General features: G+C 41.9%; 1 protein-coding gene across 4 annotated transcripts in view; it reads right to left on the bottom strand.

Moving 5' to 3' along the window:
- Positions 1–25,052, bottom strand: part of mib1 (MIB E3 ubiquitin protein ligase 1) — an 87,415-nt gene that overhangs the window by 56,846 nt on the left and 5,517 nt on the right. For all 4 annotated transcript variants that reach the window (XM_019879004.1, XM_019879003.1, XM_019879005.1 and 1 more), the window contains exons 2-12: positions 22,373–22,544; positions 19,498–19,627; positions 15,879–15,983; positions 13,304–13,370; positions 12,676–12,880; positions 12,413–12,596; positions 9,552–9,696; positions 9,339–9,472; positions 6,907–7,014; positions 6,630–6,827; positions 5,802–5,953 (exon numbers count right to left, since the gene is read on the bottom strand). In XM_019879004.1, coding sequence (XP_019734563.1) covers positions 5,802–5,953; positions 6,630–6,827; positions 6,907–7,014; positions 9,339–9,472; positions 9,552–9,696; positions 12,413–12,596; positions 12,676–12,880; positions 13,304–13,370; positions 15,879–15,983; positions 19,498–19,627; positions 22,373–22,544 — 1,600 coding nt within the window. The remainder of the gene's footprint in view (positions 1–5,801; positions 5,954–6,629; positions 6,828–6,906; positions 7,015–9,338; positions 9,473–9,551; positions 9,697–12,412; positions 12,597–12,675; positions 12,881–13,303; positions 13,371–15,878; positions 15,984–19,497; positions 19,628–22,372; positions 22,545–25,052) is intronic.

The raw sequence follows: 25,052 nt of genomic DNA, 5'->3' as shown, positions 1-25,052 counted from the left end.
TTTTTTTTTTTTTTTTTTTTTTTTTTACATACATGAGGTTTCAATTTCAAATATGGATCTTTGGAGGCAAAGAGAACTAGTGTCACGACAACAATGGATGCAGAAATGGAAAGCATTGCAGCATGGGACTGATAAATCTACCAGTAGGTGGCATCATTCGCTTTCATGTTCACTCCCCATTAGTGTCCATCCAAAGGTGAGTTTTTTTTGTTTTTTTTTGGTAATTCTGTGCCATGTGTTATGATAGCAGTAATTTGAGCCCGAACAAACTGATGCACTTTACATTATTTCCGATGATTCTTTTCCCTCCTGAATTTAGCCAATCAGCATTGCAGTTATGTTTGCCATTATCAGGCTGGCCTATTGTAAAATGTACAAAAGGGAAGCTGACAAATCCAAACACCATCACACAACACCTGTTTCAGTTTGTCATCCTTGTTATTACACAGCCATCACGGCGCTAACTTGATAGCCATTCGCTCCCACAGAGGGAGCAGAGGAATTACCATATGTGGTCGAGCCTACTGTATGTGCATCGCCATATTATAAGAAATGGTGAACGTTACAGTGCGAGCACAAGCATTACAGGGAGGTGACGCCTTCAAATGGTACAGAGCGACCCTCCCCCCCGCCTCCCCAAGCATCCCAACGTTTATGAGTCGTGGGCTATTAATCTGTAAACTGTTTACAGTTTTCGAGCAGGTACGAGCTACCAGCAGCCCGGGGGGGAAAAGACACAGAGATGAGCCAGGCTGAGATGGCTCTAAACACACTAGGTGGAGTGAGGTCTGCTGTCCAAAAACACATAACTGCGACATATCCAGTATATATTTCCCTTCTGATTACTGGCAATTGTAAAACATGACAGCAACACGCTGTGTCAGGACGGACAAGGAAGAAACTACAGTACATGGTCGCAGCGTATTTGTCAAATCAAATAAAAGCCTGTGACCTACGTAGCTAAAACAGACAAATAATTTGGTCCAACAATTTGTAATTGAACCACAAAAGCCCTACAACAACACACAATAAAGGTCAAGGTACAACAAACAATCGATGAATCGCCAAATAATCGATTTTTGATCATTTTATAAAACATTTGGATCTTTTATTTAAAATTGTTCCAATGCGAGGAATTTCCACTTCTCAAGAGTAAATATTACCCTATTTGTAGTCCTTTATGAGAGCAGACTGATTATCTTTGTGAAGAATCCAAATACAACTACCGTATTTTCCTCACGAAGACGCACTGGATTATGAGGCGCACCTTCAATGAATGGCTATTTTGCAATTTTTTTTCATATATTAGACGCTTTGCATTAAAAGGCGCAATCTACAATGTGTCCACTAGATGGTGCTACACTCCTTCCATTCAACTCGAGAGGCGTCCGTTCAACTTGAGAGCCGTTCATGCCCGCCTCTGAAAAATGTAAATTAACTATTACTGTACTTAAATGAAACTACGAAAATTGAAAATAATGCATCAAAACAGAAAATCAAGCGAGGAAATCACCAAATAAATTCTATATCCCCCCTACAGAATTTATTTTGCGATTTCCTCGCTTGATTTTCTTCGTAGTTTCATTGAAGTAATCATTCATTTACGTTTTTCGTAGGAGGCCATGAACGCCTCTCGAGTGGAATGGAAGAAAGCACGGAGACGGACAAAGACGTACAGTCCCTGTACTTGCTGAGACTTTGAAAACCATTAATAAAGTCTGCGTTTAAAAAAATAATAAAACCACAACCACAGCTTTCATTTTTTCAACAAACTCAGGTGTGTCTTTGTCCGTCTCCTTCCCTTCTTTTCTTCCGGTCAACTCGAGAGGCGTTCATGACCGCCTCCGAAAAACGCATTGGCATTTCCTTTATCGTAGCTCCAACAGTACGATAAGATAAGAAAACCTTTAATAGTCTCACAATGGAGAAATTCCCACTTCACAGCAGCAAAGTTATGGGAGGAAGAAGTAGAAAAACAAAATAAATAGGAGCTGCTGGAAAGGCAGCTACTCTCGCGGCGCCATCTTGAAGTCAAAATAACACAACAAGATGTCAGTCACAGTTATTTATTCCTCTGTTGTGTATTCACAAATGATGAAATCACAATATAAATTCTGTAGGGGGGGGCTATAGAATTTATTTTGTGATCCTCGCTTGCTTTTCAGTTTTGACGTATTATTTTCAATTTTTGTAGTTTCATTGAAGTAATCATTAGTTGGGGTTTTTCGGAGGCGGTCTTGAACGCCTCTCGAGTCGAACGGAAGAAGGCACGGAGACAGACAAAGACGTACCTGTATTTGTTGAGACTGTTTTAGAAAAATTAACACCACAGCTCTCCTTTTTTCGGAGCTGCAACACATACTTATTTAATAAAGCAGCGACACAATTCACTGAACCAACAGCAAGTTATAACATTGGAAGCATGTCTCCAGGAAGGAGCCATCTTGGAGTCGACGTATTACAGTAATGACCACACAAAAGACGTACCGGATTTTAAGGCGCTCGGTGAGCTTTTAAGAAAATGGAAGACTTTTTGGTGCGCCCTATAGTGTGGAAAATACGGTGTTTCTTTTATTTTACAAAACAATGACCAGCATTTTTACCTATTTTCTTTCATGTCATGGCCCAAACCAGAAACTGAATTATTTTTCATTTATGCACCCATTCACACACACAATCATACACCAATGGGAGGCTGCAAGGCACTGCTAGGTCCACTGGGAGCAAATTACGGTTCAGTATCTTGTGCAAGGACACGTCAACATGGTAACGAGCTGCAGAATGTTTGTTTTCATGTACAAGAAGAAGGAGAAAAACACCTTGAGCAGCGCAAAGGACTCAAAGACCCTCCTGGACTCAAAGACCCTCCTGAACGACGGCGGGAAGAGGCGGGCGCAAGTGACAGCCATCTTGAAAAAGAGGCGTCAAAGGTTGGTGGGGGGGGGGGGATCTGGGTGACGTTGGGGTAACGGGTCCTATATGAGTGTACTCCATTTGCCGTTTGCCATTTGTCAATTTGAAATAATGTCCTGTTTTTAAAGAAGCAGATGGAAATGTAAAGATGTCTTTGAAATGCAATTCATCAATTAATCAACAAAATGATAGATTGAACGATTATTGAAATAATAATTAGTTGCATCTCTGCAAAAATCATCTCTCACTTGACAGTTCAGTAAGAAATCATTGACAATGTGCTTGCATTTTGCTTTTGGATTTTTTCCATATCAATTTATTTTTAGAGTTCTTCGGTGTCTTCGGCTGGATTTACACTGTGGGTCCATGTGCCTGATGCATATTAAACACATATCGTACCAGATTGATTTATTTACTTAAAGTATTGAGTATTTTTCATTTACAATTGAACAAAGTGACACAGATCCTGGGCTATGACAAGAAGGTAATAAATTCATTCATTTTCGGTTAAAGAGATATTAATAAACCTTGAGTGTAGATTAATTGGCATGTGCTGACCCGTTTCGCCGTTGATTTAAATGAAGGCGAACTCCCACATGACTGCACTTGTTGCAGTCTGCAATTATTTTGCAAAACCTGATTTAAAATGCTGTCTTTACAGTTAATAAACGTTTACAGTTGGACTCTGGAGCAAATTATTTATTTATATTAAGAAAAATTGGACGGTAAGGCAAAATGACTGATCGCTGTTCCGCATAGACGAACGACATTGATGACACTGGGGGGGGGGGTGAAATCGACACATCAATTTTCCATCAGCTAATAAATGTGGGATACTACATTATGTCTGTTATTTCACTGTGTATTGTATAAAAGACTCTGTTGCAGCTATTTTGAAGTATTTCTGTGGAGGGGATAGATTACAATTGTTTAATCTGCGCACGCCAGAGCTCTCTTACATATCCATCATCTAAAGGGCCTCATATCACGGAGCAATCTCCAAGCACTTTTTGCACCAACAAAAACATCAAGGGAACTTTTTATAAAAATAAGCATTCAACTGAAACAACCGCCTTCACCAGGAAAAAGCACACCAGGTGGGTAGTTTAACCTGAGCCAGGAGGGAGAGATTTTAGAGAGCTTTCGGACTTGTGGCCAGCCAGGCCCACTGATATTGGAGGAGCTGCAACGTGAGCTGAAGCGTGAAATAAAAGTAAATGGTCAACCGATATAAGAGGACGTGTATCTTCTTGTCTGTGAGGTGAGCGGGGTACAGCAAATGTATTAAAGCAAGTGGACAACAAACAAACACACACACACGCGCGCACGTGCGTGCGCACACACATACACACACGCACACAAAAGGGCCATGACACAGTCATGCTGCACTCCAGCATTTTTCATTTCCAAGTGCAGAGAGTGCTCCAGTGGAACCCCCACCCCTCACCAAACAATCAGAATCCTGCTGTACAAACATAAACCACAACAAACTGTTTACACTTTATGCAAGCAAGCAATTTCAAGTGCACCTCTGCCAGCATTAGACTTTCTTTAAATAAATACACTTTTTTAAGGCTGGAAGGGAAGTGCATCGAATTGCTTTCCAGTGAGGAAAGAGGCATAGTGAGTGATTTATCAGCACCTCATCACAACACATCTGGACAGGCTAGAAAAGTACACAAAATTAAAAGTTGTTGGAATACGGACGCCACCAAAGCAATTGCAAATAAATGCAGCATGATGGCACCCTAGTAGCACCCCTTACCAATTCATCTACTTCATTTTTTATTGGAGTATTTTTTTTTAAGGACAGAAAAACAAAGCCACTAGCTTTAAGCATCTTTTTTACAATCAGGATTAAACTCTCCATACTTTTAACTTTAATGGGCAATGTTTTTTTAGATTTGTTTTTAGGTGCGGAGTTGATGAATTCGACACTAAGGGAAAAGAGAGTGGTGACAATCTATTCTGTTGGCTTGAGTCAGACGTTCTGCAGTTACGTCAATTAAAATTATGCCAAGAAAGAAAGAAGGGAATGTTATTTAGCGGGGCACTGCAAACACACTCATCCATGCAGCAAGAACTTCAATTGTGGACCAATAGTGGCCATCAAGAACTCCAGATTATAAACCTGATAACGACGGGGGTCCACTGAATGCACTTGTGAGTTTAAGAACAAAACAATCAAACAAACAAAAAAAGCCAAAGCGCAGGACACAGAAATAGCTATGGCCAAGGACAACTGCTAATGCCTGGAAGAGATGCTTTAGGCCTCAAGCACAACATTAGAACACACGGTCTGTTAAGAAGATGGAACCAGAGCATACCCCCATTGGGGAATGACAGTGACGTCAGATGGAAGCCCAAAAAACAGATGCGACGCAGCACAAGAAGAACGGTGGAACCTCCAATGTCTAAGTGCTCTTTCTTCTGCCTTTGGTACTTAAAACACTCCCTCTAGAGTTAATAAGGTGTCATTGGTGACAACACGTTATCCCCTATGGTGGTTTGAAATGAGGGCAACTTGGAAGAAACCGGCGTTCAATTATGTAAGTTCCACTGTTAGAGTGTCCTCTGAAATCAAACCCGTTGCGATGAGAAATGCACACAGAGCACTCGGTGTTCAATTCCAATTAAAGGCTTTGTCAGCAATACTGAATCAAATCAAAAAGGATCCCAGAGGTAATTGCTTTTCCGACCTCTGTTATTTATCTCAGTGTTTCATTTGTGAACACAAGAAACGTATGAGGCTTCCCGCTTTGTGTAATTGGAGCCTCAAAAAATAAGAATAAAAAAAGAATCAAATCAAAGTAAGAATGTGACACGGGATGATTTGCTTGCTTGCCCCTTCCGCGCGGCATCCAAACATTGGTAGCGGAGTCTTGTACCTGGGGTTTCCTCGCAGAGCGGCATGGTGCAAGGCGTTGAAGCCGTTGTTGTTGGTGATGGTGACGTCGGCGCCCGCCTCCAGCAGCACAGAAAGCATGTCGTCCCGCTTCTTGCTGATGGCGTCGTGCAAGGGTGTGTCGCCCTCAGAGTCCTGGATGAGAAAGGTTACGTTATAGGGGACATAGCTTACAATACAAACAGGTCTCTGGAGTAACAGGCCAAGTTCTGCGAGGCTGAGACAATGGGGTGTAGAATGTACAACAAGCCACTGCCCATGTGCGTTTTCGGTTCTGCCTGTAATGCCAAATATGTCGCCATAAGATGGCGCCAAAGCCTGGGCTCAATGTGAAAGCAGTTATTGGTGTCAGAGAAGAATGTTGAAGTGATACATGTACTGAAAGTAAGATTTTTGTATGTTAGCTAAGTTTTGCCTGGGCTGTGACAGAAAACTAAGCTTAGTCTTTGCCAGATGAGGACTTTTTTTGCTCCACTAATGTGGAATCAGTCTGATCACTCATCTGTAAGCATTTTATTTTAAGGGTAATATTTTAAGATGAATTTGAAGTCATATTAAAGTTTTGGAATCATTTTGGTATATTTAAGGTTTAAAACGATGGAGGCAATTACACACATTTGTGGGACGTCAACAACTCAAGGGTTTCTACTATTCGTGGCAGGGCTCCATCCCTCTCCCCGGTAAATTGTGGGTGTTTATTGGGTCACAACACCTGGGAATTTTTAAATAGCAAAACTGTTCCTAACATGTGCCCTTTAAGATGAAGATGTAATGAGAATTATGAAAGCTATTAAACGGTGCTGACGGATACCTGGAGGCTGGGGTGGCAACCAAATTCCAGCAACGTTTTGACCACCTGCAGGTGTCCCTTGTTGACAGCTATGTGCAATGGTGTCTGCCTGCGCTTGTTCCTGGCGTTTAAATCGGCCCCGCCCCGCTGCAACACCTCAATGACTGAGCCCTCATCACCGAAGGCTGCATGGTGCACCGCCCGATCCCCATCTTTGTCCTGAGTGCAATAAAACACCAGCAGTAAGTTGCCGTGTAGCTTGAGGAGAGCAAGAAAACAAATCCTTAGTGATCCCAACCTCTGCCTCGAGATCAACGTTGTGTTTCAGCAGAAGCTTGAGAACGTCCACGTGACCGTTCTGACTGGCTGCCTGCATCGCAGTGTGTCCGGCACACTGTCCGTTCACCTGAAACAAACAAAGACATCAGCAAGGCTGCAATGAGCCCTCAAGCAATTTAAGTACTTCACTGTTAACTGAGCAGTCAGTAGCTGAAGAAGATACTATCTGCTAGAACAAGGAAGTATGTTTCACTCTTGGAAGCCTCAGTGGTTAACCAAGAATCCTCTGTATCAGTTATTAAACTTCACACCGGTCTCCAGAATTCCCTTAGACAAGTATCATTCCACCCACCAAATAAGGGCGTGCATGACTTTAACTCTTATTCCATGTTAGCGACATTTATACAGAATAACATGCAAAAATGCCATGTTTTACAACCTGGCTAGAGTTTGCACTTGTAGCCATGCTTCATGAGCACACAGCTAAAAACTGAACGAGTGTAAATAAATATTCATGTGGACTCATTGTAGAGTCTGGAGGCACCCCTTGCTTGCCCTGGCAGGCAGATCACGGTCATGCTTTGTGTGCTCAGCTTTGAACAAATAATTCCAATTAAAGGCAGTAGGGCAAAGGACCAGCTTTTAACACACACACACACACACACACACACACACACACACACACACACACACACACACACACACACACACACACACACACACACACACACACACACACACACACACACACACACACACACACACACACACACACACACACACACACACACACACACACACACACACACACACACACACACACACACACACACACAGTTATGTCTCTCTGAGTTAAGTCAACAGTGAAAACAAAATGTAACCAGCAAAAGTCGTAGGCTGCTTCTGTGAGTCAAACAGGAGGTTCCTTTGGCTTGCGGGCTGAGTCGGGCTTCGCACACACGCACGCATGCGTCTACCAATCTGGCTTGTGCTGCAGTGCACACCAGTGCGCTTCATGTTTCTCAGATTGAGAAGGACACAGAAGTGGAAGGATCTCAGCCATTTTCTTGGAGACGTTCGACGCCAATACACTGCGATAACAGCGTGACGTAGTCAGGATAGTTTGGGAGACAATCACAAGCAGCTTTTCGAACAGCGTCGGAGCATTTCAGCGCCTTTGACTTTTACACAACACCAACAAAGCAGGATATTGGAACAATGGTGTGTGCTTTCACACAGGGACACAGAATCATCACATAATCAAATAATTAGATGGTTATTTAATAATGGTACTAACATCCATCCATCCGTCCGTCCTTCCATTCACCTTTGAGTTGAATTCATCCCCAAGTTGTCAGTGCCACTTACACAGACCAGTTCAAGTTGGGAAATTATTATCTTTTAAGACTGTGAAAAGGGGCCTGTCTGTCTGATTCTGCGATGCTGTGCCACTGTGTGCATTTTCTGACAGTAGCAATAACATCCCTCTTTGCTTGGTTTTGTCCAACCGAAAAATGTTGGCTTTTATAAGCAGTGTAAAGGGGGCTGTGGTTAACAGTTGGATGCTGTACAAAGGTGCTTTGCTTTATCCAGAGCAAAGGGCAATGATGAATAAATAACCAAACAAAAAACTAAAATAACAACTTACCAGAAATAAAAAGATCATTCAATTCAAGATTTTTTTTTTTTGTTGTGGCTCTTTACTTTAGAAGACCCAACAGAGTGGGAGTAGTGTGCATCAGGTTTCAAAACATGCCACCTCTGATACTACAACCGGATGCGAAAAACAGGTCTAAAGTTCAAAGCGTAGCAGTAATTCCAGCTAATACACAGACATGAGCGGGACTCATTTTCCATATGAGAAGAAAGAGAAGGAAGAAATCATGAAGTCACTGGCATTTAACATTTCATCCTGGTTATAAGACAACTTCAGGAGGTGAAATATTGCTGACATGCATTAGATAGAGTAGTCTGGAGTTAACATTCTATCCGTGGTGTCCTCAATGTGAAAAGTGAAAATAAAGAAAACAGCCTCCAAAGTCCAGCTGGGTCCTTGTCTTATTCATTCTCTGCACCTCCGAGTGAAAAAAAAAGTTCAGCCTCAAATTCAGATACCATAAACTTTTGACCTTCAGCAGCCAGCTGTGCCTCCCCCAACGCACTGCCGACCTCAGTCCAAAGGCTAACGATCGGGATGACTGATATTTTTTAAACACTAAAAGAATAGTATTTTTCCACAATGAAATTGTTATTTCAAGAAGACATGATATCTAAGCCTGAGGCTGCAAGTTAAACCTTGACACATTAAAATGCACAAGCCAGTTGTAGCAAAATGAAATGCCTCGTGGTTATTATTGAGAAATATAATGAGCATTGGGTGGGGGGGCTCCCAAAGTGCAAGCATTCAGTTTCTGCAGAAGCCCTTTGGACAAAGACAATATGTGCACTTACGTCAACATCGGGTCTCTTCAAAATGTCTTCGACCTTGGCTAGATCTCCATTGGCGGCTGCCTTGACCAGCTCCTCGTTGATGTCGCCTGACTCCTGTGTCTCGAACAGTTTCTTCAACAGCTGGGAGAGTCGCTCTGGACAAGCAAAGAGGTGGGGAACATCATAAAGATTCATGGTGTCAAAGTGTTGGCGCAAGGCGACGCTGGAACGAACCTCCAGAGGCATTGCTAACGGCGGAGCCCGAGGGAGCGATCTTGGTGACCGCAGCAGGATTGTAGGTCCACGATGTCCCACACACCTCCACCTTCAGGTCGCTGTCAGAGTAGATCTGCTGCACCCGGCCCACTTTCCCCAGAGTCTGTTGATGTGCAACAAAACTCATTAAAATAGTTGTGTAATGGCTATGAGATATGTACATATATACATACATACATACCGTATTTTCCGCACTACAAGGCGCACCGAAAAGTCTTCCATTTTCTTAGAAGCTCAGAGCATGCCTTAAAATCCGGTGCGCCTTGCGTATGGTCATTACGGTAATACTGTATATCGACCCCCAAGATGGCCCCTTGCTGTAGACATGCTTACAATGTTATAACTTGCTGTTGGTTCACTGAACTGTGTCACTGCTTTATTAAAGTTTTTGTTGCAGCTCCGAAAAAAGGAGAGCTGTGGTGTTGTTTTTTTAAAACACACACTTTATTAATGGTTTTCACAGTCTCAACAAATACAGGTACGCATTTGTTCGTCTCCGTGCCTTCTCTTTTTCCGTTCGACTCGAGAGGCGTTCATGACCGCCTCCGAAAAACAGAAATGAACGAGTCCTTCAATGAAACTACGAAAATTGAAAATAATGCATCAAAACAGAAAATCAAGTGAGGAAATCACAAAATAAATTCTATAGCCCCCCCTACAGAACTTATTTTTCCTCGTTTGTGAATACAGTACACAACAAAGTAATAAATAACAACCACTTCTGAGACAGTCAAGTCTCCTACATTTTATTGACATCTGATTGTTCTGTTGGAGCTATGCTCAAGGAAATGCCAAAATCAATTCTGGAGGGGGGCTATAGACTTTATTTTGTGATTTCCTCGCTTGATTTTCTGTTTTGATGCATTATTTTCAATTTTTGTAGTTTCAATGAAGGAATTATTAATTTATGTTTTTCCGAGGCGGTCATGAATGCCTCTTGAGTCAAAGGAAGAACGCGTAGTTCTATTTAGTGGATGCATTATAGATTGCATCTTATAATACAGTGCATCCAATATATGAAAAAAATTAGGCCATTCATTGAAGGTGCGCCTCATAATCCAGTGCGCCTCTTAGTGCGGAAAATACGATACATATATACATACATGAGAGAAGGACTGGTAAGATCATGTAAAAATAAGGGTGGGAGGCATGAAAATGAAAGAAAGCTTGCGCGCAAAAATAAAACTTGACAAATAACAGAATAAAGTATCACTATAAAAATAAGACGGGGGTTATAAAGAAAGGGACACATGACAACTTTGGAAGGTACTCATTTGTGAATGTCTCAATCCAAGATTAGAGGAGACATTTTGAAGTTTGTCAAGTTTTTTGTGCTAGTCATCAATAACAATGACTGCTCAGGCTCAGAGAGAGACAGGTAGCATCTTGAAGTTGTAGCATGGGGCAAACTGTAAATTTTCTCGAAAACTGCGATTTCCAGTGTGGCCAAACCAAAATGCATGAAAAAGAAAAATATTAAAATGGATTCAGCTGGTAAGGGCATTGCACAATGATGAGCGATTTCAACAACCAAGTCACAAGGTTGCTATAAATCTCTATCCTTTGTGTATTCTGATGAAGAATGTCAGGCAATTTACTAATACACCAGGAAATTGTTTTAAAATGTGTGTGTGTGTGTGTGTGTGTGGGGGGGGGGGTTCTTGAAATGCTGAGCTGGTCTTTGACCTTCAAAAGTTAATTATTCAAAACTGACAACATCCACATTTTCCTTTGTCATTGTTTAAGGAAATAGTGTTTCTTGATTTCTAAGAGGCATCCACACTGGTATGTACAAAAGTACCAATAATCAGGCCTAGGTTCAGCATTTTGCCCCTTTCTGCTCAAAGTGATCGATGGCCCAATTGTATCTCAAAGATTATCTTGCGTGATTATCCTGTGGTGTGCAGTAGGTTAAGATTCTCCCTCCCTAATCCGTTTAAATAACAGTAGGGGGTAATCGTAAACATTTAAACTGTTCAATATTTCTGACTGCAAAACCTCGTGTGTAACTGAGCCAAGCCGCAGACTCCAAGATTGTGACGTTAAACAGAACGATAACTAATTTGGAAGCTTGTGCTGTTGCCGGAAACAAAGAAAATTACTGTAACTGGTTGTGTTGAGTGTTTGTATTATGTCAAGTCAGTAAGGAAAAGATCATCTACTGTATATTAGTCCCACAATGGGAAATTTGCTCTCGGAGGAAAAACAAAGACATGAGTTTGTCACCACAATGCAATTCCCAGAAAAGCTAACAGTAAGCCTCGTTTCTTGTTCATCTACTACACTCTCTTTCTCACCGTCATTATGCATGTGGTGTGTTTTGTTGATTACTTCGAGGAGACCGCACAGTTATTTTTAGAGGGGCTTCTCTTACATTTTAAGACAGGGATGGGCAACTGGCAGCCCTCGGGACCACAAAACTTTTTACACTATTGTTTTTACAACCACCCCAAATTCTTCAAATGACGCTGTTAATTATTCAAGTTAAGTTTCCCACAAAAGAATGAGGTTAATGGCAATAAAAAAATCCAGATAAAAGGGTGAAAAAAGAAACAAAGCAAAATATTTAAAAATCTTGAAAAAATAAAAATTTGAGAATCGAGTGAGTGTGCAGGAGTCAACTGTAGTTTGAAGTTGTAATATCACCACAGACAAAATACATCAAGAAAAAAAAAATGCAAAAAATGTACTGAATGTTGGTTTGCTGCCCACTGGCATTGATGAAAAATTGTGGCCCCCTCCAGCCTTTAAGTTACCCATCCCTGGATTAAGAAGTTAAAAATCAGCACGCATTTCCCCGCATCAGCCAAAAGACTTACAGGCAACATGGCCTCGGCCCACTCCCCGTGACCTTTTTGGAGCTGCTTGATGCGGTCGATGTCGTAGCAAATCTGAACCAGGTCGCCCACTAGGAACTGGGAAGTGCCTCCTTCCGCTCCAGCGGCCACTTCACCGCTGCGCACCACGTTGGCTTTTGTGAGCACAGCGGGGTTGAACGTCCACCTGTGGACAGGAAAATATACTTGATTCACTGACCCATTCCGTTTGATTTCACTTTGAGTAACAGAACCTGAGCACTCACCTGTTCCCGCTGGGATACTGCACCACGATGTCGTGATCTTCGTCGATGCCGCACACTGTACCGGTGGTGGTGAGGGTCTCAAACATGCCATCGGTCCAGCCACCGTGGCCATGCTGCAGCGACTGGACAATCTCCAGGTCTAAATCGATGTTGACCAAGTCCCCGATCTGAAGACCGCCGGGGTTCCTGTTGCCATTTTGCTCACCTAAGAGACACACAAAAGAAAATCCAACCTATTTCTCAAAAAATATATTTTCAATCACTATAATCACATCAGAATACCAATTTATCTACAACTTGGGGTGACATAGCTATAAACCATAAACTACATGCCGCCAAAAACAATACAGTACATGAAATATTTACTACATGAACAGAAATATTACACACATGAATGGCACCATTTAACTTCAAGGTCATATAATTTAGGCCAGCATGGCATTAGAGAGAGAAAAAAAAAAACCCTGGGAAACTGCTGAAACCAGACAGCAAGGTGGTGCTTCCACCTAGTGGTCATATGTGCTTAACTACATCAGAACGTTTCTTTGCCCTTGGATTTGCTGCAGCACAGCAACAGGTGAGAAATGGCCTAATCATGTCACAAAACAAGGCCAGCTGGCTTACTTACCCAACACAGGACAGTGGTCTCTGTAAAAGGAACCTCCTTTGGCATCCTGAACACATTTCAGGTCCGACTGAGAGAGAAAAGAAGCAAAGGCTCCATAAGTCACTGGCCCGTGGGGGAGGCACAAGCATGAATAATAAAAACACAGAATACAGCCACTTAAGGTGCTGCTGCTGCAAGAGTGCGCTTGCAGAGAGCAACAATTTCAGCAAAATGGCGAGGAGATGAGAGATAGAGCAAAGCAATACGCTGTGGGACAATGTGGATGTGGGCCAGAGATCAAGGGAAGACACATTCCTACCATGAGAACATCCCTATCTATCAAGCCAATGGGACTAGAGGTAAGATCGGGACGCGCGAACCCGACCCGACCCGAACTAAAATGTCAATCGTTTGTTCGGGTTCGGGTCGGGCTTCTCTCTCGCTGACTTTTTTTTTTTTTAAATAAATATTGTGGCGGACACTAGGACCATGCTTCTCACCCGGCCAGCAGGCATACAGTAGGGGGCGTGTTTATGTGAATGTCGACCAAAAATACTCACAAATAAAATATGAAATGTCGGGTTTGCTTCGGGCTCGGGCCTGCAAATCAAGCTAAGTGATCGGGCTCGGGCCGGGTCGGGCTTTAATACTCTCGGGCCCGGTCGGGTCGGGCTCGATTTTTTAGGACAGATCTTATCTCTAAATGGGACACATTTTTATCTTATGATTGTGTTAAGAGAGCCTTTATTTTAGATATATTGAAACAAAATATGCCTCGAAAGTTGCAAATGTTTCAAGTTTAGAACATCAGTTCAGCAAGAAAGGACTGTGTTTTACTTTTTCTTCGGCTTTTGTGTGCCTCCCTTGCGATTCCAAAAGAGGTAAGTGAAGTTAGGAATACTGTTCGAAATTGCTTGAAAAAGCGGCATTCAAAAGCTATACAGTAAAGCTCCAGCAGTATCCAATTGCTTTTGTTACCATAGCATTTTTTTGAACACCCGTTAACTTGTTTTTACACCTATCTTTAAGAAAAGCAAGGCACAAACTGCGACATGAAGCACCGTCATGACTGTTAAAATTTAGTATTTTATATCTTCCTGTCAATACAGACAACACTTAACTTTTTTGAAATGGTTTTGACCCCACTTACAGGCAAGGAGTTAATTTGTGAACATTGGAACTTTTGAATCTGAATGAATGGCCATGACGTGGAGTCCACGGGTCGGTCCTTAGTCCCCTTTTGTTCAGCCTGCATATGCTACCCTTGGGTTAAAATCTTTAGAAGGCAAATGCCTGTTATCAGGGCTATGCAGATGATATGCAGCTATATCTACCAATGTCCCCAAATCAGATCAATTCGATTAAGGTGTTGTGTCACAAAATGTTGTTCAACTAAACCAAAACAAAACCAGGTGACTATTGTTGACAACAGAGAAAAGAGGATTGCTGTTAGTAAACACTTGCAGTCGCTGTCTTTAAAAGCCAAAAAACAAGTGCGAACCCTTGGGGTGCTGATTGATTCAGATCTGACTTTCAGCCATAATATCACACAAATACTAAAACTGGCTTTTACTAGCTGAAAAAACATATCCTTGATGGGGGTTGCTTGGTCCAAGCAGAGCAAGGGAAACATTCGTTTTTTGTCTTCAGTAGACTTTATTATTGTGATGGTCTTTGGACTTGAGTCCCTTAAAAGATTCTCAAACAGTTGCAACTCATTCAGAACACTGAGCATAGTTTACACTGTGCTAAAAACTGCGCTGGAGAACACATTTTAAAATTCTGCTGATGGTATTTATGGGTTGGGTCCTGCTTACATTAAAGAAATGTGAAAAGCATTTCAACCCAATTGGCCTCTGAGGTTTGCAGACTCAGTTCAATGAGTGGAACCCAGAGTTCAAAGCAAACATGGTGGAGCAACATTTAGCAGTTATGCTGCACACAAAGGAAAAAAGCTGTCAATGGAAGTGAAATTAGGCCTAAGTGAAAATACTTTTATAATTATGTTCAACTTTCCATCCTTACGTCCCATTAAGATTGCTGTATTATTTCATTTTCATTTTCAGTTAACTCAGTTCTACACAGTTAAGAAGTTTAAGGTGAACTAACGATGGAGATAGTTTCGCCCTGGAAAGAATTAGCCCGTACTTGTAACTGGAGTAGATTGTGTTCAACTTTAGAGGTTCGACTACATTAGAATAAGAAAAGGACAAATCCGTTATGCAACTGCAAAACCTGATTGGCTTCTTTCACGAAACAAAGCCAAATTTAACCAATGTGCAGAAGCGTGCTTTTTATCAGAGACGCGTGTGTCGATGCATCCACATTCCACTTCTTTAAGTTGACCTCCATGTTCACGATCACCCCTTCTTAAAAAGCAGATTGCCTTTATCATGCAGATGGGTCCACCTCCAGCTGCTTGTGCAAACAAAGGGGGAGGGCAGAGCCCACTGTGGCTCTCACAAAGCCCTTGGAGGGACAATAAGAGCCTCCACCCTATGGTCAAACACAAAAGCCACCTGACAGCTGATGTATTGAAGGACACCGCTCGTGTGCGTGTGTGTGTGCGCGCGTGCGCGCACGCACGCGCACTCACCATTCCCTCAAAACCGACACGGTACAGGTTCTTGGCCCCATTGTCCCATAGCACGTAGGCAGCACTATGAGGGCTGGCGGCGCTCCAGTCTTGAATCTCGGTCACCTGTTGAGGAAAAGGGGAAGTGTAACTATTGAATGTACTCATTACTGTACTGTTGTAATGTTCACCGCAATAGACTTCAGTTCAGTAAACATCAGAGGATTAATTATGTGTGAGTATGTGGTGCTTAAAGAAGAAGAATGTGATTGAATTACTAAAAAAAAAAAAAAAAAAAACCCCTCGAAAAACTAACTTTACCCTTTTGCTATGATGTGGGTCTAACTTATTAATAATAATGTTTAAAAACATTTTTCACATTGGGCTGAAATCCCTTATGCCACAATTTTTAATTTTGTCACAAATCTATAATATTGGTCAGTCAACATCGAAATGCTATTTTGACAAATTATTGACCAAACTAAAATGTTGAAAATGGCTTGCTCTCTTTGAAGAGGTACTATATTGTTAATGGTTGAACAAACATGCCTTTATTTTCCTGAAAAGAGATGTTCTTGGAGGTACACGGAGTCGCCCTGACAAACAGCAAAATGCAAAAAGGAATACAATAAAAAGTTTGCCCATACTTTTGTACTTTTCTTATTAATGATTGTGAGTGTGAATGGTTGTGCGTCTATGTGTAACTTGCGACTGCTTGACAACCACTTGCTAAAGGCAACTGGGAAAGGTTGCAACATGCCTGTGACTCTCTGATAATGGACAGATGCATAAATTTTCTTCACAACTTAAAATGTATGAAGATTTTTTGGGGAGAAAAAATAAACATAACAGGGGGACGATATGCTTGTGGCTTGTCATTCATAGAGTATTACAAACCCAATTCCAATGAAGTTGGGACGTTGTGTTAAACATTAAAAAAAAACAAAAAAAAAACAGAATACAGTGCTACCTCTACTTACGAAGTTAATTGGTTCTGGAAGAAATTTCTGAACTAGAAAAATTTTGTCAGTAGAGATGCGTTCTCCATGTAAATGCCCGAATCCGTTCCAAGCCCCACTCCCCAAAATTCAGACATAAATGTTTCCAAAAGCATAAAAATGCATCATTCAAAATATGTAACAAATACATGTTACAATTAGATTATTGCACAATAAATGAGAGTTGTTCATAATGTAAAAATCAAAAAATAGAGTGAAGAATCAAAATAACGGTCATTTAACTTTTAACTGAATCCTCATCGTTTTTTCCCTTTTTAGTTTATGTTCTCTCTCAGAAGTGGTTTTTGCCTGGCATTTGTAAAGAACTGATCCAAGGACGTGCTTTTGTCGGCTTTTAACAATCCTTCGAAAATGTCCAAGGCAAACATCAGCATCAGCATAGTGTGCGATCGCCGGATTGGTGAACACTTTCTCTGGGTGATTTACTTTTACGTAAAACTATCGGAACACCTCATGGCACGAGGGGCAAATGACGAGGACGCTGTATAGACACATATCTATCTATTTATCTATCTATTTACACACATAGACAGACGCAGTAGGGGTCCCTCTTAGTCAATGGGATGCCAAGGTGATGCTCGGTAATAGCCAGTTGGCAGAGCAGCTGTAAGTATGTTGCGTTCAGGAAACTGAGCTGAGAGTAGCAGCCCATACTGTATTTTTACCTTTCTTATCTTGAAATTTCTTTCGTAACAAGAGGCAATATTTTTCTGTTGAGGCGTTTCGTAACTTGAAAATTTCATATGAAGAGACGTTCGTAAGTTAAGGTACCACTACAAAGATTTGCAAATCATGTTCAACCTCAATTTAAATGAATATACAACAAAGACAAGTTATTTGATGTTTAAACTGATAAACTTGACTGTTTTTAGAAAAAGAAAACAACAACAACAATTTTTTAAATGGCTGCAACACCTTCCCAAAAGCTGAGACAGGGTCATGTTTACCACTGTGTTACATCAGGCTTTTCTTTTAACAATATTCAATAAACGTTTGGGAATTGAGGCCACTAATCGTTGAAGCTTTGGAGGTGGAATTCTTCCCCATTCCCATAATGTGGTTTGGCATTGTCTTGTCGAATTAAACAGGGCCGTCCATGTAAAAGACGTTGCTTGGATGGCAGCAAAACTTGTATGTACCTTTAAGCATGAATTGTGCTTTCACAGATGTCTAGGTTTGCCACATCATTAGCACTAACACAGTCCCATACCATCACAGATGCTGGCTTTTGAACTTTGCTTCCATAATAGTCTGGATGGATCTTTTCCTATTTGGCCCGGAGGACAAAACACCCACAATTTCCAAACACACACACATCTCTCTCTCTCTACTAAATTAGGATAAACTTCTGCTGGTGTTTGGTCGTTTTATCATTTATATTGTATTTATTTCTGAGACGATTATTTTAAATACCTTTATCATTTTTTGGCCAATGAAGATTTTGGGGTGTAGCAAAAAAAACAAACAAGTAGGTTAAAACATTGCCTCCAGAGCTCGAACAAGTTTGAAAAGCTGACAGGTGTTATTCCAAACCTTACTGATGTCAATGGTAAATTTTGGCGATTGAGAGCTGACCAAATCCGAGGTCATGGATGGATGCAGATGGATTGTGGGACTTGACTTACAATAAGGTAGAGAAAGTGTCATGAGATGAAGGCCACCAGAGTAAATTCATTCATTCATTAAAACATGTATCCGAAGTAAATTCAGTAACCTGTTTATTTTCAGTCCCTCACAGAGGAAATTGATTAATGGGTCTAGTTAATATTTAGGCCACACTAGAAGTACATCTAAGTATGAGGAGATGCCATAATGGTTTTCGGAGGGAGCGCGATTACCGCTGCCGGCATCATGAAATAGTGATGAGATATACCATTAAATAAGGCAGAAAAATGAAGTATTAAATTGCCGAGAGGGCCTCTATGCTTGGGACTGGAGCCGAGTCAATGTCAGTATGTAGTACAGATACTGGACAACAAGTGCAACCCCATCTGTCATCGGAATGACTCCAGAATGACGTTTATGCGTAGCATTAGTCAGGATTATCATCAATCAGTAAGATGAAAGGCATCATTATTTAAGACCAATGCATAATATAAAAAGGATGGCTTCCTCAACGGGCGGCCTGGTCCAGTGGTTAGCGCGTTGGCCTCACAGTTCAGAGGTCATAGGTTCGATCCCGGCTCCGGCCTTTCTGTGTGGAGTTTGCATGTTCTCCCCATGGTTTTCTCCGGGTACTCCGGTTTCCTCCCACATTCGAAAAAAAAAACATGCATGGCAGGCTGATAGAACACTAAATTGTAAATCTAGGTGTGAGTGTGAGTGTGGATGGTTGTTCGTCTCTGTGTGCTCTGTGATTGGCTGGCAACCGGTTCAAGGTGGCTGGGATCGGCTCCAGCACCCGCTGCGACCCTTGTGAGGATAAAGTGGATCGGAAAATGGATGGATGGATGGTTGGCTTCCTCAACACGTTTTCATAGTCTTCCGCATATGAAAACTACGCACAAAGTGGTACTTTCGGCATATGCACACTTTAAAAAGATGGTTATGTGTTTCACTGTGTAGACAAGGACATTGACGTAGAGTCATGTGTGTTTTGGAGGCCTGTTATTGGCCATTACCTTTCCTCGCCTTCCATTGCCTCCATCCTGGTCTTCCCACTGCCAGTCCACTCCTCGCACTACCCGGCCACCCGTAAAAATGCCTCTGGCTGTGATTTTCTTTGATTTGCGCCTCGACTCCAGAAGCACTCTGCCCACACCAAGAAAGACAGCCCATTCAGTTCGGGTCTCTGATCAAGTTTTCCCAGAATAGGACCAATTTTAAAATGCATGGCATACTATGCTGATATGTGGCTCATGTCAGTGTGTCAAACTTTACTTGGACTTCATGTGAAAAATCTTCAGGCAACAGTCATAAAGGGGAGACTTGAGTATGATGATACACTTTTCACTCGGGATGTCCTAATCACATTGTTTTGCACCTGAGTCCAAGCTGAGTCAATCGATTCTGAGTATCGGTTGATACCAAGTCCAAGCCGATAGCTGAGCAAGGCATTCAGCAGATGCATAGTTGGCTAATTCTTCTACAAACAACACTACTGGTTAATTGCCTCATCAAATGCAACCAGTGGTACACAAGTTTGGCGCCAAATAATTCACACTCGTTAAGACTTCTCTTTCAAGGTAAGTCGTTTAAAAGCATCACATTTGCAAGCTTGTCAACTCTGACAATAATGCTCAGCAACACGTTTAGCCAGAACGTTGACTCCTGTGGTCCATTCGGCTTTGCAGACTTGATTGTTGTATCTTTGTGCTTGCGCTGACTGTCGACCGTGTTGGCAAAATGTTTCCACAACTCACTTGCCTCTTTTTCCTTAACACGTGCAGACAAACTTGTGGCCATTTCAAAAAGTAAATAAATACAACTGCTAACATCCTATGGCAGCTGGACAGTGGTGGTACAACACCGTGAACGACTCCCTGCTCAGAATGGACTGAAAGAATATAATACAGCCCCCCACCCCACTATCATGTTGGCAGACGAGTGTGATCTCCGGGGGGTGACTGCCTCAGCCATTGTGCACTGTGTGCACCGTCTGTCTCAGGGGGCGGGGATGGGAGATGAAGTCGTACCCGGTTGAAAAGACAGCCGTCTGTTGGGCCATGTGTTCGTCTGTGTTGGGATGCAGGATTGATATAAAAGAAGCATTGGTGTGTTTAGAACAGAATTTGAGGCAACTAAAAAAAAAAAAAAAAAAAAACTAAGTACCACTCGCCAGTTGGGCGGTAGGCCTTTAAAAAAAACAAAGAAAGAAAAATACTATTTACAGTATATCCTATTTCCACAAATAAACATGCAACATGTCAGCATGTTTTGTGAGACTTCGGCTCAGTTTCAGCATTATTTGTGTTTTATGTGATTTCACCTCAGATAAGTGCCAATGATAATGGCAAAGAGCAAAATGTCATAATAATCAGTAGCCCCGTTCACACGGCAACGTTTGGTCCGACGCAGCTCCGAAACAAATCCAGTCGAGCATTCACACGTGCACATTTGCTCCGGCGTAGCTCCACTAAAGAGCTTATACGCTACCAGATGCCCGGAATCCGATCCCGGTCGACAGTGACGACGGGGCCAGCGACACAGACGAAGCCTGGCTGCACCCCCGTTCCCGGTAAGTGTCGGCGATTTAAGCGGTGAAGACAGCGCTCACGATCAAGAAGAGGATCGAGAAAGCAGTGACGTCAGCCGAGCCCCATTTGCAGGCCCGAGCCGGAAGCAAACCCGACATTTCATATTTTATTTGTGAGTATTTTTGGGAGGAAAAAAACACAAGATTTCTTACGGTTAAAATAATCTAGGTATTTTTATGAACATTATCAATGCATTTGCACAACGAAATAACGCTGACATACAGAATAAGAGGCCAGACAAAGAGAAATCTCGATGTGCATTTGCTTAATTACGCAGAGAAATCCTGCGGCTTACTAGGCTTTAAATAGAATAATTCAAATCAAATAAATAGGTAAAGATATCTGAAATTATTTCTATAGGATTGTTTAAACGAAATTAACATACGTGCGCACTGGTCGGGCCGGCCGAGCTCCTGTTTAGCAGTTAAATCGCAATTAAATTACAGCGCATTCTCTGTTTTATCCAAATTGTTTGTTTTAAAACAAGTATTCCTTAGTTTAGTATCCGCACATTGTTTTAGTATACATTTTTTAAAACATATATTGTGGCAGTCATAAGGAGCACACACGATTGACTGTAAACACGTCTTTATTCCACGACTGCCGACAAGTGGATCTATTCTGAACAAGGACAGAATAGTGTCCGCCATAATATTTCTTAAAAGAAAAATAAATAAAAGTCCGCGAGAGAGAAGCCCGACCCGAACCTGTTTTACTTCCGCATTCCTGTCGTTTTGGTCCGCAGCAGAAACTGCACGTGTGACCGCAAGTGGAACTGCTCCGACGCATCGCCGGAGCTGTCACGCTCAGCGGCTTTGCACGTGTGACCGCTCCACAAAATTTGCTCCGGTGTAAAATATATCACAAAAAAATATTTCGGTGCAGCGTCGGACCAAATGTGTGCCGTGTGAACAGGGCTAGTGAAACAACATGATGCAGACATTGAGTTATTTCAGAGGGTAAACACTGCTCTGAAATCAGAACGACTTGGAAGTCGACCAGCGTCGCTGTTTCCACTACGGCGGGTGAAGCATATATGTGAATCCCCGCCTTTATATAACATGCAAAAAGATTTAAGCAAGGTGAGTTTGTTGCCTGGCAACTGGGGGCTGGGAGCACTCAGATAGATTATGTCTGCCTGTGAGCAAGGGCGCACTTAAAAGATTCTCAAATCTCACAAACACAGAGACCCAAATAAAAGAGTGAAACACGTTGTATTGTAACCCAAACCTAATGTCTGCTTTTTTTTTTGTTTGTTTGTTTGTTTGTTTGTTTTATTTAAGCAGTCATCTTAACTAACCTCTCACTGCCCGGGGTGGTGATCCTGTAGAAGCGGTGTCTCAAGTGATGTTTGTCACCATGGTAACAGGTTGTGCAGAGGTCGTAATTGGTGCACTCAGCACATTTCCAGCGAATGCCAATGATGGGCTGCTGACGGCAGGTGTCACACATCGTTCCGTCATGCTTGATGCCTGCGGGACAAGGAGGAGTGTTGATGAGTTAAGTGGGTGCGAGTCGCTGCGCGTGAATACCACGGCGAATAGTTTGCGCACACACAAAAAAAGATGACAAATGTCATAAAAATCTCGGGAGGAGCCAACTGTCGATCTCAGTGCAGCCCGAATTAGAAGATGAAAGGATTTGGCTTTTGGTTTGATCACAACTGTAGTGCTCTAATACTTATGCTTTCATTTATTGATTTATTTTTACAGCTGCTATCGCATATTAGTGTTGTCGGAGCCAGTTTTACCAGCTTCATGTGTACAAAAGATTTTGACTTGGATCTTAGGCCAAACAAAAAAAGATAGTGTGTTTCCGGTAACATGAAATTTCAGCATAGGGTCGGTAGGTCAGACAAAGTTTTTTTTTTTTTTTAATCTTTTTTTTTTCCATCAAAAATGTAAACAAAATAACGATAAAACATAAAACAAGAAGACGTTGAACCCGCCGCTCCGCGGCCGGTGCCGCCACCACCTATTTAGTTTTCTCCCCACTCCAGATCCGGGGGGCCGGGGCGCGCCGTCCTTCTTAACATTACGGTGCGAGCATGCGACTGTAACACAGAAAACGCGGTTTAAACTGTCGTCGGGAGATCGTGGCCGCCGCCATGTTTCAATGTTGTTGACAGACGACAGGGCAAACGACGCACGCGCTCAACGTGAATATCGCGAGAGTTTGCACCAATGTAAACCCTCTACACAAAAATGTAGAGGGTTGTTTGAAAAAAATGCCGACCGTAAAGTTTTTTTTCGACGTAGAAATTCTCAGTCGGTCAGGTTACCGGAAACACACTACTTTTTTTTCTACGCCTTAGGTGACTGGTGTCATGCCTTTGGTTGATGTTTGATAAATACCGAGTGATGATTTAAGCCTCTCTTAACAGTTAACACGTTTAATCATGATGGCAACAGTTTGGACTAATAAATCCAAATTAAATGAACCTCAAGGGGAAATGTTGAAAGATGAGAACATTTGGGCTGGTTTGGACTTTCTTTTTGGACATTCTGTAATGGATGTCATGCGTTTAGGTCCATCTTTTTGTGGTTTTGGACAAGGAGGCGCAGCTGCTGACGAGAAAGACTGCTGCATTAGCCTGTGGAGCAAGTCACCAACCGGCTCACTGGTGCATTCAAAGGCTAGAGTTGTATGTGCATGGTGCGACTGAATGACATTTTACTATATTTGTTCATCAGAGATGCAAGTAAATTTTTCTAGATTCATCTGTCCTTATTTTTTCTGTTCCACATCAGGTATTCTTAAGAGCAATAACACAGGATAATAACAACAAGACAAAATGTTATATACAGTCGAACCTCATTACAACATACCTCGAGGGACATAACGAATCTCTACGATATAACGGTAGTTCATTTTAACCATTTCCAGTAAAATGGCTGCCACTTACAATGTATAACATACAATATGAATATTTATAGATGTAAAAAAATGAACATGTAATACAGTATAAACATGTCAATTACAAATACGTGTACACAATATGAAGAAAAAAATGATTTTAGAAGACATGAAACAAACAATTGTAGCGTTCCTACTTCATCTCTGAAAACATTCACTCAGCATATGTTACTCGCCATAGGAAACTGCGCGTGCCGCCGACAAAGCCAACTGTCATCAGTTTATGATGTGTCGCACCCTAAAGCCGTTTACGATCATTTTTCAATCCGTTGGCCTCGAACTCTGCCATTTTGTTGCCACTATGGTCGATTGTCGAAATCGTTGACTCGGCTAAGCTTCGTAGTCTCGACTAAGCTTAATCTGGAAAACTCCCTTTCGAAAGTGAGAGACGATTTCAGTCTTCACAGACGAGATGATTTGGTTCCGTTTACCACATATGTTTTCAGACCATGTGCTCAAGACCGCGCCATGCCTCCGGAGGTACAACAATGTACGAGTCGATCTGTAGCGTTGCTAAGCAACAGAGGGGAATCCCGCGCTGCACATTTTGTTCATAACCAAGGTCGCGACAGCAGTTAGCTTTGCACGGTTTGTTGTCACGAAGAACTTTTTACTATTTTGTGGGAAAAATTTGGTCGTTATAAATGAAGTTTACATTGTAAAAGGTGTTCGTTGTAAGCAAAATTGGCAAATTGAAAATGATTTACGTGAAATCGGGACTTTGAAATGTGAACGTTGCAGGTGTGAAAACGTAAACAGGGTACCGTATTTTCACAACTATAAGGCGCCATTAAAAGTCTTAAATTTTCTCCAAAATGGACAGGACGCCTTATAATGCGGTGCGTGTTATGTATGCTCCGAGTTCCAAAGCATTGTAAAAGGTGTTCGTTGTAAGCAAAATTGGCAAATTGAAAATGATTTACGTGAAATCGGGACTTTGAAATGTGAACGTTGCAGGTGTGAAAACGTAAACAGGGTACCGTATTTTCACAACTATAAGGCGCCATTAAAAGTCTTAAATTTTCTCCAAAATGGACAGGACGCCTTATAATGCGGTGCGTGTT

The sequence above is a fragment of the Hippocampus comes genome, unplaced genomic scaffold (genome assembly GCF_001891065.2).
Source record: "Hippocampus comes isolate QL1 unplaced genomic scaffold, H_comes_QL1_v1.1 scaffold85, whole genome shotgun sequence".
Classification (NCBI taxonomy): Eukaryota; Metazoa; Chordata; class Actinopteri; order Syngnathiformes; family Syngnathidae; genus Hippocampus; species Hippocampus comes.
The sequence above is the reverse complement of the archived record's forward strand: the minus strand, read 5'-3'. Positions and strand labels throughout refer to the sequence as shown.